At 35.4% G+C, this 14,950-nt stretch overlaps 1 protein-coding gene across 3 annotated transcripts in view; it reads left to right on the top strand.

Annotated features, from left to right (window-relative positions):
* The window catches only part of MYOM2 (myomesin 2), an 81,433-nt gene that overhangs the window by 52,060 nt on the left and 14,423 nt on the right, over positions 1–14,950 (top strand). For all 3 annotated transcript variants that reach the window (XM_062626220.1, XM_062626217.1, XM_062626218.1), the window contains 9 exons: positions 1,125–1,303; positions 1,472–1,586; positions 2,114–2,270; positions 2,372–2,478; positions 4,463–4,507; positions 4,976–5,112; positions 9,550–9,694; positions 9,807–9,866; positions 11,216–11,283. In XM_062626220.1, coding sequence (XP_062482204.1) covers positions 1,125–1,303; positions 1,472–1,586; positions 2,114–2,270; positions 2,372–2,478; positions 4,463–4,507; positions 4,976–5,112; positions 9,550–9,694; positions 9,807–9,866; positions 11,216–11,283 — 1,013 coding nt within the window. The remainder of the gene's footprint in view (positions 1–1,124; positions 1,304–1,471; positions 1,587–2,113; positions 2,271–2,371; positions 2,479–4,462; positions 4,508–4,975; positions 5,113–9,549; positions 9,695–9,806; positions 9,867–11,215; positions 11,284–14,950) is intronic.

The following is a 14,950-nucleotide window of genomic DNA, read 5'->3' as shown; positions in this document are numbered from 1 at the left end:
GTGCTTGTCTAGTATGGGGAAAAAATTTTCTAAAAAGAAAACGGTTCCTTTTTGCTGTATATGTGCTTAATATCATGCGTTACAAATTTCATGTTCATTCAACATTGATTAACATCATGTAGGCTGTAATGGCAATCAGCTTTGTTTGGAAGGTTTTTTTATTCTTATTTATTTTAAATGGTGAGAGTTGTTCTGAAGTAGTTGGCCAAACTGACAACAGTGAGAAAATCCCTAAGTCTCAGGTGCTTTCAGGTTTCTTTACTCTGAATTTAAAGCACAAGAAGCAAGCTTCCAACTACACATAACTGGACCAAATATCAGTATTTTGTCATGGATATTTTCACCACTCTAGAAAACTGATATAATTCTGCCTTTATAGTCTACAAGTATAAATAAATATTCAGATTATAGCAAAAAAAAAAATAAAATGCCACAAGTTAAACTGAATGGCACTGGAACAGTTCAATGAAGGAAAAGGAAAGTGTAGTATGAAGAACATAATTCAGTAGATACAAAATTATGAGCTCTCACTTATTCATAGGACATCTGGATGTTTTGGGCGTAAATAGTTCTTCTAATATGTATCATCTTGACAAGTTCTTCTTGGTTATCATTATCCACATCATCTTCTGTCAGGAAATGAGAAGATTGATCCAAAGTCCACTGGTGCCAGTGGGTATCGGATTAGTCTGAAGGGTCATGGTTCAAGTGTATCAACAAAAAATAAAAATCCTGATGCTAAATTATGAACCTGAGTCAGGCTCAGTGAAGCGACTTTGATATGGACTGGTGAAATTATTTAATAGACAAGCAACCTCTAGTACTTGTTGGAAAATTTTAAACTGCATGGATTTTCTGCATGATTAGCTTTGCCTTAAAATGGAGTTACTGAGGTCTAGCTAAGAATGTGTGCTTCAGAACACTAATGTCTGTCACTGCATAAAGCAAGTATTGCTGTATACAGCCATGAGGGAAAAATGACCTAAATACCACATATACCAGGTTTATTGTAAAGGATGAGATTTTGGAAAGCAAACACAGTCAAAACAAAATTGACCTCTACATGGCCAATTTGTAGCATGCTATTATATTGCAGTGAACTTCCTATGTTTTAAATGTTTTAGGTCCTGCCTATGATCTCACCATTTGTGAAGTTAGAAATACATCCCTGGTTCTTCTGTGGAAAGCTCCGGTGTATGAAGGCAAAAGCCCTATTACTGGGTATTTAGTGGACTATAAGGAAGTAGATACAGAGGACTGGATCACTGCTAATGAAAAGCCTACTCCAAAGCGCTATTTTAAGGTAATATTTTCATTGGTTAGTGTTAATTCAAAACTGAGTTCAAAAACCCTTTAATTGAGTGCAGCAAAGGTGTGTATTTGAATTTGGACTTTGGCTAACATCTTCATATAAACAAACATAAGAGTTTAGATTATTTTTAAACTGGCTTTGCTCTTTATCTTGTTCAAGGTCACTAATTTACAAGAGGGTCATAGCTATGTTTTCAAAGTTCGTGGAGTAAATGATGGTGGGATAGGCAAGTCATCTGAAATATCTGAACCAGTGCTTGTCGAGGCACGGCCAGGTAATGAACTGTTTTACCCCCTCTGCTTCTGAAATACTGAAATACTTAGAAATGACTTTAATCAACCTGATTTGATATTGTAGCATAGGTAAGTATTTCAAGAGTTAAGAAGCTTTTAGCCTTAAAACTTAAAGAAAAAATATTGTGGATACAGAGGTCTTCAAGGCTTCTTGTTTTACTTGCTGTGAGTAAAAAGAAGTATGACCACACATTTATTAAAACTTCAAGAGTGATAATGAAATTAATTTACTTAAACTGTTAATATCTCATATTAATTTTCATTTGATATGTTTGCCTCTCAATAAGAATTTATTATTTTTAAGATTCCTTTTTTTTTTGCTTGTATAGTGCTAGTTTGTGATGCTGAGTCAGCATATGACATAAACAGGCTTCAAGATCTGCAAGTAAGATCTGCAAGTACCTGTTAGTGAAAATGGTCAAAATTTGCATGGGCTTTAGTAATTTCTGAATTGTAGTTCGAAAAAGAAATGCAACGTTGATATTTGAGTTGATTCCTTTTTTTGCAGGAACAAAAGAAATCTTTTCAGGTGTGGATGATGAAGGTAATATTTACCTGGCATTTGAGTGCAAAGAAGCTACAGATGCATCTCATTTTATGTGGGGTAAATCATATGAGGAGATTGATGATTTTGATAAGTTTAAGATTGAAACCGAAGGAAGTTGGTAAGTCTTGCCAGTCTACCAAATTATTAGACATTTGTCATGTTAAACATCCCAATAACATGAGAAAGCTTGCTAATTATATCCTTTATTGGTGATTTTAGTTCAAAGCTGTACTTCAAAAATCCTGATAAATCAGACTTGGGAACTTATTCTATCTCAGTTAGTGACACAGATGGAGTTTCATCCAGCTTTGTTATGGATGATGAAGGTAAGGTTTTTATCAGCTAAATCTTTCTTCATTTTATCACCTCAACTGCCTTAAAAGTTGTCCAAGAAAAAAAAAATCCCACAACTCTCATGTTCTTTCTTATGCACAACAAGCTTTGTGTGAGTACTTATTTTTCTGATTATCACAATAATGGAAATGGGCATAACTTAAGGCAATATTCTCTTAAAAAAAGAAAAAAAAAATAATATGTCCAATTAGAATTGTTTTTTTTTATGCTGGGATATAATGCTGTTTGTAAATGTCTGTTACACTTTCAATTATATGTCTGAAATTGTTCAGTTTTTTGATTGTTTTGTGAATCTCTTTTTCTGGTTTGTTGCTTTTGCTGTGCTTTGACTTTATATCTTTTTACATTTTATAATAATTGGTTCTCTGTTAGCTTTAAAGTAACCATCAGATTTTTGTTTACCATGGAGCGCAATATAGAGACAGACCTTGCGGATCTAGGTATAGTTTCATAAAACTTAGATGCAGAGAATTAGCAAGAAGAACGTGAGAAAAAGGATGTTGCTTTAACATCTGAATACATTGGGTTGAATGACCCTTTGGTTTAAATTTAAATCAGTTTGGGTTTATTTCATTGTAGCTTTTTTGTTTTATTTGAGTTGCAATGAATTTTGCTTTAGGCTGACTTTGGTTTACCACAGAGAGGTGCTGAGATGAAAGGCAAGGCAGGGGACTTTTCTGATCTCAAATAGTGCAAAAATTACTTCGGTGCTTTCCCAGTCCACAGGCTATAATTGGTATGCCGAGTTCCTTAAGCATGAAATTTCCTCTACTTACCTTCTTTCTAAGGAGACGAGGTGAGACTGAATGTGAGCCTGATAGCAGACAGGGCTTTATCACTGTATGAACCATGTCAAACCTCCCACCCATAATAGGTGTTGAGAATAAACCCATGTGCAGCCACAAAAAATATGTTTCTCCAGGACATGGACCATTGATGTGGACTCCTGGTTATTACCAATATCTGCTTCTTCTAGGGAAGCTAAACTGTAATATTTTTTATTTTCCATAGAGTACTGTAGGAAAAGGCAGATATACATTTGATCATGAGAACTTCCCTTTGGTTTAGTTTTGAAGTATCACTCTGAAACCTGTCTGTAAGTCTTGCTACTGTCAGTGGAAGTTTTTTTTTTGTAGAAGAGCACTGAAGGTGCTTCCTATCCAACACTTAACCCATGTCTTTCCTTGTCATATCTGTCATTCAAAATTACACTTTTATTTGTACTGGATCCTTGCACAAGTGCCATATATTCATCTTAGCACCAAACCCCATTTCTTCACTCCCCATTTACTTCCTCAAATGCTATAAATTCTCTTGTAATTTTGCTAAATTCTTTACCATATCATAAATTTCTGCTAATTTCCTCTAGTCTTTTCATTATCTATAAATTTGCAATTGGCAGTAATGTTCATCTTACAAATCTTTATTACTAATGAATACGATAAATAGGGTTAGTATGAAATTCTAATGAAGTGATTTCTAGACTCTCATGCAGATTTTATTAGGATTCAGTGGCTTAAATAGAACTTTCTGTACCTTTTTCAGACTAACTTGCACTCAATCTTATTTCCTGCCACAGTAAAACAAGCTTTTCAGGTACAGTGTCAGAAAGAAAGTAAGTAGACAAAGAAACCTCATGCATTCAGAAGCTATTGCCTCCCATCTTTTGTTTAAAACCAATAGAAAGCTTAAAATAGGTTTCATCCCTTGTTTATATTATTTTTCATAAGAGGGTGTGCATAAAAATGAATGAAATTTTCTATATGTATCAGAATTTTAAGTTTCTCAAATATTATTTTTTCTATTTAGTCATCATTTTCTGAAGACAGTTGGGTATTTAACGTATAAGACTTAAGGATATTATATGCTGATGCTGATATGTACCTTCTTTGATATTTGTTCTCTGACTGTATTTTTCAGAATAAATTAAAACATGAGTATTTTTCTTCATTCCAGAGTTTGAACGTTTGATGGCATTAAGCAATGAGATAAAGAATCCAAGTAAGTTGAATATCTCAATCTATTTGATACTTCTAGAAGAATTATAATGACATACTAATGGCTGGAGTTCCAAAACGATTCTTCCTGAAACAATGGCAGCTTCATTTTTCATGGAACAACTTGCTTCCTTATCTTTCCATTCATTTAGAAGAATAATTTGCTTACACTGAATAAAATAATCTTTGCCTACAAGTCTTTTGCAGTTTAACTTTGACGAGAGAATCTAAGTTGCTGCTAGCCAATTCCTTCAAAAATGTGCAAACTATAAGCTGCAAATTCTTTTCTTTCTTTGAGAAATCAATTTACAAATCAGCCAAAGATGGCTTTAGATGTATTTTCCCTGCATTAAATTTATTCTATAGCCAGCATTCCATAAATAATAGGCAAACACTAATATTTTACTATAGTAGTCCTTTTTCTCACAAGAATTCATGCATTATTGACTTTTGATTGCTTTTCTTTCTGCAGCAATACCTCTGAAATCAGAATTAGCTTATGAGGTTCTTGAGAAAGGAGAAGTTCGTTTCTGGATTCAGGCTGAAAGCTTATCACCAGATTCTACCTTCAGATTTGTTATTAATGATAGAGAAGTTGAAAACAGTGATGTAAGTATATATTCAGTACTGTATATGTGTGATTTTGTTTAATAAACCTTTCTGCATTAATAGTTGTTCTGTTTTCATCATAGAGCCATAGAATCATTTAGGTAGCGAAGGACCTTAAAGGTCTGCAGAGGTATTGGTATATATATAACCTTTGAAGGTCCTTTCCAACCCAAACTGTTCTATGGTTCTATAAACATTGAGTTCAACTGTTAAACTAGCACTGCCAAGTCCACCACTACATTTCAGGTAGTTGTAAGGTTCCCTGTGAGCCTCCTTTTCTGCAGGTTAAACAACCACAGTTCCTTCTGCTGCTTCTCATAAGACTTGTGCTCTAGACCCTTCACCAGCTTCATTGCCCTTCTTTGGACACACTGCAGCACCTCAATGTCTTTCTTGTAGGGATGGGCCCAGATCTGAACACAGGATTTGAGGTGTGGCCTCACCAGTGCCAAATACAAGTGGACAATCACTCTTGTGGCCTTGCTGGCCGCACTATTTCTGATACAGGCCAGGATACTATTGGCTTTCTTGGCCACCTGGGCACAAGCCAGCTCAGATTCAGCTGGCTGTTGACCAACATCTGTAGGTCCTTTCCCACTGGGCAACTTTCCAGCCACTCTTCCCCAAGTGAAGAGAATAGCCACCCAAGCCATAAGCAGCCAGTTTCTCCAAGAGAGTGCTGTGGGAAACAGTATCAAAGGCTTTACTAAAGTCTAGGTAGACATCATCCACGGCCTTTTCCTCATCCACTAAGTAGGCTACCTTGTCATAGATGGAGATCAGGTTAGTCAAACAGGACTTGCCTTTCATAAAGCGATGCTGACTGGGCCTGATCGCCTAGTTGTCCTGTATACATAGTTGTGCCACATGATGGCACTCAAGATGATCTCCTCCATAGCCCTTTCTGGCACCAAGGTCAGGCTGACAGGCCTGATAACATGAGGAATGTCATTCTTTAACTTGAATCTTTTTTGCAGTATTAATTTCCTGTTGCAGAGTGAGACTATACATACAAAAAAAAAAAAAACAACAACAAAGTTTAAGGTTCAGAATTCTGTATTCATTTTGGGTAGGTAGATGACCAACAGCCATAGAGAAGAAATGAGACACAATCCAGTATTAAACACACCTGATTAAAAATAGTGCACAGATATTTTATGAAAACATCTCAAACCAAAAGAGCTGTTTCAAGTTTTGAACTCCAAACTGGCAACACATGCTATTCCCAGAGACCCTCTCTATGAGGATAATGCTACTAGTTTTACATAGAAAGTGGGAGGCACTTGGAAATGCAAGAGTGCCCATAAATATACAGTTTTTAGATGGTGTTACTACCATTTTTTTATTTTATTTTTTTATTTTATTTTTTTTTATTTTGGCCTGGACATTAAAAGGGCTTTAAATGGCTACAATGGAGATGAAAGGACAGGCCACGACCTTCCTTCATTTTTATAGCTCTAGGAAGACCTCTCATAGAAAAAGAAACAAAGAAGTGATCAGATTGGGCTGAGAGGAAAACAAGGTCATATGTTTTCAGGGCTGGAGTATGATTCATCTACTGGGCATAAAGTGCTGGAAATATCTTTTCCTGTGAGGAATCCATCTCCAGTGCAGCTATTTGAAAGGTTCAGTTTATTCCTGAGGATGCAAAGCCTGGTTTTGGCCAGAGAAGCTTATCGGCATTTTTATACCATAATAAAGCAGAGAGCATTTACTATAATTATATAGTGACATGTGGAAAAAAGTGTTTCTGAGTAAAATACTTTTTTGTTTTTCTTACTTTAAGAAGTAATAAACTATAGCATTGAGAACCTGAATATTAGTGACTATGATTTATTGAAATGACAATATTCTGTTTTAGTAATGCTAGTGGAACAGAACTAGCTATTTTTAGTTAGCATATGTTTTGAAAGCATTGACATCAGAGAGAGTCTTGAAGTGGAGCTGCATTATTTCACCTCTTTAATTAGTAACCCACAGGTGACATTTACGTTTGGAGACTGATGATATTTTTGTGGAAAGTCACATAAAACCCGAGTATTTATGGTGCCCATGAAATCATTGAACTTCATCTTGCTGCATAATGGCAACAGTTAGAAGCCTAATTACACTCTAAAGCCTGCCTGAAGACTGGGCTACAGTCACTGAACATGTTCAATAGACCATTATATGCCAGTGAATTGTAGCCTGGTTCTTGACATTGGCTGAAGTGAAAAACTTCTCCTTGTAAGCCCTAACAAGGAATGGTTTCTGTAAGATTTCAAAATAATCTAAGAAAGGAATAAACTAGCCCCCATTTAATCAGTTGTCATTTTAATCTTTTAATATTTTTTCCCTTTACCCTAAAGCAAGAAATGAAAAAAAAGTTCTAGAAGTGTGATAAAGGATCAGATTAAAACATACATCTTGCTCTTCCTTTTCTGCTTCTGGCAAATCTCAATTTAACACTCTTCCTGAAAACTCATGAAATGAATGCAATTGTTGTCCTTGACCTCTGTGGACAAGATTCTGTAAGAAGAATTTGAATTTACATTTTTTGATAGTTTTGTGACGTCTATGACTTCTCTTTTTAACCTACCATGCCTATCTCCTCAACTCTTACAGATGAACTCTTACATAAGTAATTTTGCGCTGATTTCCTGATTAGTTAAATCTTTTCTTATTCTTTGACATTATCTTTCTTTGAACTATATATAGGAAAGTGCATACCCAAATTATATGAGTATTTTTCCCTGCTATTTTATATAAATGTTATACCCAGTCTCTTCCCTCTAAATAATTTATTTAAAAAGTTATAATCCTGATCAGTCTGTTAGCTCTTATTCTGTTAATTCCATTCTCTTTCATCTTTCTTCATTCTTCAGTTACCCCATGAAGATTAAAACTAGTAGTATTTGTATATTTGAAAGTATCAGCAATGAATGCTGAATATCATAACTATGTCTACACTGTTCTTCCAGGCTTGTTGTCCAGAGTGAATCTGTTTTCGAGACTGGCCAGGAGGTGTCCCTCAGACCTGAAGCAGATATATCTGTGGGCTCATTCATACTGATTTTGAATCAGTACTTAAATCTTCTCCCACTTAGGGATGTGGTCCCAGAAAGTTTAATAAGTGGGGTTTTTACTAGCTTTTTTTTTTTTCTTCCTTTTTTCCCCTCCTTTCCTAAACTTTATTTACCTGTGGCTTCCGCTAGCTTTTTCTAGGTTTGGAGTCCATTAAAAAGGTTAACCAAAACATTCTGTTTATATGGCAACGTGTTTCCTTTTAACAGTAACAGGTTCTATTATTTACTGTGTAGAACTACATCTATATGGTCCCATCATGAATGGTTAGTGTGCAATATCCTTGGCTACAATGCTTAGTAACCTAAAAGTATTCATCAGGGAACTTCTGCGGATTATTTTTACTTTGCTTTAGGAATTTTTTTAGTTGATATTCAAACATCACTGTTAGTAGGACACAGCCTTCATGGTTGTTACTCAGCAAATGAAAGAGGTTATTAGTAAAAGGTGATCATATCTAAACTAATACCTGCATATTCAAAACGTGTTTTGCAAGTACTGTCCAATATTTGCCTACAATTTTCTGTTTCCTTGAGTATGCCTGCCAATATTTTATCTTTTTGGAATATTTAATAGAAAGCAAACACAAAAAGGACACAAACAATGAACAACATATTTAACTCTGAATTCAAGTCAATATTTGATGTTTTGGGTATTCTGAAAGCAGTTTAATAGGTAACTATATGTTTTGATGAATTCTAATTCTCCTTTTCTGGACTTGGTTGATCCTTTTCATTCCCAGAAACTTTGTTGGTTTTGCACAAGTTACTGTCCTCATGGCCTTGCACTTTAGTGTTTTGAAAAGGATAACCAGCATTAGATGAGCAAATCATTGTACCCTTCCTAAATTTACCTTTTTTTTAGTGAGAAAAAAATATCACATATTGAGCTGCCACATATGTGTCAGAGATATTTAGTAGTGATGACCTTTTGAAATTGTTGTGATGGATTTATTTGGAGGTCCACGTTTGTATCTATGAACATAATGCTTCCAACTGTTTCTGGACTCTGCTAGGAATACTGCTTCAGCCTAACAAAACCCCTTCTTGAACTGGAAGCTGTAATGCAGCTAAAGCCTGGATGTGAAAGCTTTTCTTCAAACATGCATAGTGCCATAAACTATTATTTTAAAATCCAAACCAGTGGTATTATGATGACTTGAAGATTCCACATGCAGCTGCACACAGAGGTTTCTGTCACCAGTAGGACCTTGTTGTACAACACATATAAAAGCACAGCCCTGTTTCTATTGTTTACAATTTACAAGGAAATGAAAAGGGTTGAGTGTGAAGGCAAAGGTGTGAAACATGATTAATTCAATAAGGAATAATGAGTAATCTGCATTATACTAAAGTTACTACTTTTTTATTTCAGAGGCATAAAATAAATTGTGACCGTTCAAATGGCATTATAGAAATGGTGATGGACCAATTTACAATTGACAATGAAGGTACCTACACAGTGCAGATTCAAGATAGAAAGGCCAAGAACCAGTCTTCATTAGTTCTCATCGGAGATGGTATGTTCACTGAAACATTGAAACTTTAATTCTGATGAAGAAATGAACTTCAATTATTCTTTGAGTAATTTTGTGGCTAACTCATTTTTCATTCACCTCTTCCCAAATTCAGCATTCAAGGCAGTATTGGCTGAATCTCAGCTCCAGCAAAAGGAATTTCTCAGGAAGCAAGGTAAGACAGAGTAGATGGGTGACTTTAGGCACAGTTTGCAGCTAATGATGTATTAATGAATACTGAATGCTACCAGCTTCCAATGATTTCATTAGAAGACGAATATACTGCACAATGTGAGGAAACATTCAACCCTTGGTAGATGTTATTTTCTAACATTATCATAAGATGCATTCAAGTAGTGGCTGAACTTCCACGAAGTAAAGAAATGAAGTGGGAGTACTTAGAAGAGGTTATTTTTACTGGCTATTTATGAAAAGTGTGCCTACTGTAGGGTCTGATCCAACAGAACGTTTCAACACATTTAGTTTTAAGCATACAAATTGTCATTTCAATATAATTGTTGGAAGAGTAGACAACATAATGTCAGTCAGGGAATATTAAAAACCTGTTCCTGTGGTTTTTGTCTAAGCAAAATTTGAGGAATTAAATATATATTTGTTGCACAGAGTTGCACAGCTGCTGCACAGAGTTTGCTATATACTCGTTATATTGTTTGCAGGTGAAAGTACTGTTGGATATCTAACTCAGAATTCTATCACTGTGAAATCCATAAAAAATTGAGTTTGAGCTCTAGTTTGTAATTTTCGCTTGGCAAGCAGATAGATTTTAGGATGAAAGCAGCAATAATAATTAAAAACATTTATTATAAATAGCTTAAGATTCTCTACATAAGTGATGCAATTCTATTTTTTTGTTTTTTTTTGGGGGGTGTGTGTGTAAGTTGTAGATTTAAAAAAACAAAACCAAACAAAACACTTACTGCATAAGCTCACAGGATCTTTCAGTTCTCAGTGATTTAAGGAAAAGTCTGGGACTTCGCTACCTCCTGATCTGGATATTACAATTTTGGGTCCTGATCCTGCAGACACTAAAACATAAATTTCCTGATATGAGTAATCACAATAACTTTTAGAAGGCTGTGAATGGCAGTTAATTTACTTGAGTATATGTGTATTGATAGGATTGGAGCCTCAGTGTGTAAAAGGAATATTTCCTGTTCATAATGTTTAATACATTTTTTAACTTTATAGAATTTGGTCAAATAATGTCTGGCATGGAATTTTTGCTTTTAACTTTTTATTAGGTGTTTGGATACATTTGTTTATTCTCCAGTTCCTTTTGCATTAAAGACATTGTTTGTAAACTTGTTTGGAACTACTCAGTTTCTTTCCTATGCTTAGTTGCAGTTGAGCATAAACATACTTAGAAAATTCATTTGTCTCACTGTTTTACATATCATCCTTCTGGTGTCAGGATGTTACAACTGTCACCCTTTTTCTTTCTTTCACTGCATCTTTCTGGTACTCTTTATTCTACCACATGTTCAAGGCAATTTTGTTTCTTAGGTCCTCACTTCTCAGAGTTTTTGTATTGGAAAGTTTCAGAGGAATGTGAAGTTTTACTCACTTGTAAGGTGAGGAAACATGCTTGAAATTTTTTTTTAGAATGTGTTGATTAAAAATTGAGGTAGGAAAATGTGAGGAAAGTTTTTGATATCTAAAATTAAAAGTTTCATAGTAAAACTTTTTATTTAGAAATATTTAAAATCACTTCAATTACTACTTTTCAGCAGTAGTATTCATTAAAACAACAACAAAAAAAAAACCCAGGACATTAACAAATGTGTTAGGTGATCTAAACATTTGTTACAATTGTGAGCTATAAAAATAATAAAAAAATAAATAAGATCATCCTCTAATGGTCCTTCATCCTTCTTCAAAAAATTGCCACAAAAAAATAGGATTCAAACTCTTTCTTCACTGTTTTCTTATTTGGAGGTTTCTCTCCCAAAACATCTTTTATTTAATCACCTGAAAACAAGCATGAAAAAAGTCTTCTAGAACTAAAGTTATAAAACATGTTTTTTATTATGCTTGACTAATGACTTTTGAATCTTAACAAATGTGCATGGAATTCAGAGTAACTTCTGCTATTAACATCTTTATATGCCATTATAAAATGATATATTGTCATTTTTTTTGCTCTTCTAGAGTGACTAATTAAGAGGCCAGAGTAACTGAGTTAATTGAATTCAACATGCATCAGACTCCTCTTTGTTGCCTTTTCCTGTAATATGGACACTTTTGTGTTAATTTTCTCCACTTCTTTTGAATAAGTTCTTGGCTTTTAACTAGACTAACTTGAGTCATTCATTATGAGTAATTTGCATGCACATTTGTGCGATTTTTTTCCTTCTTTTTTTCCTGATCACTAATTAGGAGACCTTTAACCTCAGCTTATTCCCTGCAGAACTGACCTGGGTGGTGAATCTGTCATTCTGCCTGCCTGCCTGCCCCCATTAGCTAACATGGTGCCTTTGCTGGTATGAGGCTGTATAGCTGGAGTACTTTATAATTTCGACGTGATTTGCTTCAGGCATGAACCCTGCTTATCCTTTCATTCACATGGGGAACTAAATGTTGCTGAATCAGTTATACTAGTGTTAATTGTCTACAAATTAATCTGAAATTATCCTTTTCATTTACTGTGGAGCCTATTTATGCAAATGAAACTGTGAAAAGCTGAGTGTCTGATTATATGCTTTTCACCAGTGTACTTTTTGTTCATAAGGTCAGAACATTTCATGTAAATGAAATCTAGGATGTGTGCTGTTTGCACACTCGTCATTTTAACTATGCCATTGCCCTTACAATGTCTGTTACTGTTAGTATGTGACTGGCTATTAGGTTCACTTGGTACTGTTATGCTTGTTTATGGCTGATATTTGCACATAAGAAGAGTTTGAAAAATGAAGCCTGTATTTTTCCTATGAACTTCAGACACCTGACATTCAAGTTAGTAGCGTGGCTGCCCTGGGCTATTTCTATGGTAATAAAAGCATCTACCTCCCCAAGCCATATTCATAGCACTTGGCCTGGTCTCTTCTATGCTCTCTTTAGTGTTCCTGCGCACAGGAGTTGTTTTTGTCTCTTGAAAGAGCCTGGGATAATGTGAAAGAAGTACCTACAAAAGAAGGCTTTTTTCTTGACTTTCTCAAAGGCCATGGCATGAAACAGGGGAGTTAGGAAACCAGGGTAACTGGAAGCTTGTATAGGGCAGAGGTCTGACTGTATGATCAAGGTCCATAAAAATAATGATGAACAAAGAGTATATCAAAAGTAATATGCATCACTTCACGTCCTGCTTATTTTCTACGTGATTGCACCTGATGGACTTTTGATTGACTTAGTATTTGATTCTAGATCAGCTGGAATTGATGGCCTTGTTCTCGGTATTGTAGCCCCTGCATGCTAGTAGAACGTGTTTGTCCATCTGAATGATAATCTGATGGTGGTTGCTTTTTATTGTGTGTTTATCTTTCTCCATAAGGCAGTATCTATTATAATTTTTCCTTAAGTATTTCTAAATTGCATAATATTCAGAAGCTACCTGCTGTTGCCTGGCTCTGACCCTTACTTGTACTGTGTCTGCTAAAAGCAAGATTTTTGATGTGTGTGTAAACAGTGAAAAAAGGAACTTTTCATAACAAATGTCAACATGAAATAACTTTGGCACTGCAAACTGCATGTGTCTGAAACTCAGTCTGTTTATTGCCAGGTTGAGTGCTAACAGTCTTTGATGAAAAAAAGTTGAAAAGCATTAAAGGCTTGTTCCTTCAGGCTTTGTTCAAATAAAATTGCCACCACTGTCATATGACCACAGGAATAGTCACTTTTAGTTACTGGTAAATGTAAAATGCTGCTCACTTTTTCTCAACCAAGGCATTGCTTTGGGCCAGGTTGTGATCCCAAATAGTCTGTCCATAGCAACCACACTGCTTATTAAGCAGCAATATATATAATTTAAGCAGGTTTTATAGAGATGCCCAGGAAAGAGAATGGGTGGCCCCCTATTTGTCTAGTCACCTCTATAGAGAACTTTCATAGAGCTTTTCACCTATGGAATGACTTCTCTAATGAAAAGGGGTTAGAAATTGGTGCATGCTTTTCCTCCAAGCAGGCCACTTGGAAACTATTTAAGATTTGTATTAACTTCTGGGCTGCCCTCTATACATTTGTTCAGTTTTTTTTAAGGAGGCTTTTTAAAGCAACTGCCTGGGGATTGAGAAATGTACTGCCAGCTTTGTCCTTCTACCAAAGCCATGCTCACTGAGAATTCAGGCTACAGACAGAAATGCCATCATATTTTTGTGATTTTTGAAGGGTATGGAGATGTCAGATAAACCATAGTGTTTCAGAAAGGGAGAAAAATAATATATATATTGCCAAGGTTTCTAGAAAGAACTGGGCTTTTAATTTCTTTGAATTCACAGTTTGAGGTCATTTATCCAGCTCTATTTTAAGCAACACCATTATAAAATGTGTTTTTTTAAATTAGAGCAGTACTTGAGGTATAGCTGTAGTCTCTGCATTGCTTAGATGAGCTGCTGCTACTATAGCAAAATCCTGGCTTTCAAGCAACTTCTCTGCATTTTCACTGTATTATTGAGCCCCTTTGTGTTGGAAGAGACTGCAGTTTGTAGGATTCCTCAAGTGTTTATACTTCCCATATTATAAAATGTAGTAGAAAAAGAGGATTTCTGGTGCAGCTTGCAATTTTGAAGTTTGAAATGCTTTCAGAATAGTAATTCCAGATGCTTTCTGCAGTTTAGCCCTGAAAGACATTGCTTAGATAGCTGGGATAAATCTGCAAATTGGCTGAAGACTCTCTAAGATAGGGGTAAATTCTGTACACAGCCCTCTAGAGACACATTCAAACAGAAAAAGGTAAAGGAGAGAGTTTAGGAACTCTAATTTCAAAGATACTTCTTACAGATATTTCTAGAAAAACTACAATCAGAGTGCAAAAACCTTTAAGAGAAGAGAGATCGACAGGATTGATAGGACAAGGGGTAATGTGTTTAAACTTAAACAAGGGAAGTTCAGGTTAGATATAAAGAAGAGGTTCTTTACTGTGAGGGTGCTGGGGCACTGGAACAGGTTGCCCAAAGAAGTGGTAAATGCTCCATCCCTGGCAGTGTCCAAGGCCAGGCTGGACAGATCCTTGAGTGACATGGTCTAGTGTGAGGCATCCCTGCCCATGGCAGGGGGTTGGAACTAGATGATCTTAAGGTCCTTTCC

Source organism: Pezoporus occidentalis, unplaced genomic scaffold, assembly GCF_034315485.1.
Source record: "Pezoporus occidentalis ecotype Australia unplaced genomic scaffold, CSIRO_AGI_Poc_V1 ctg29, whole genome shotgun sequence".
NCBI classification, from domain to species: Eukaryota; Metazoa; Chordata; class Aves; order Psittaciformes; family Psittacidae; genus Pezoporus; species Pezoporus occidentalis.
The sequence above is the reverse complement of the archived record's forward strand: the minus strand, read 5'-3'. Positions and strand labels throughout refer to the sequence as shown.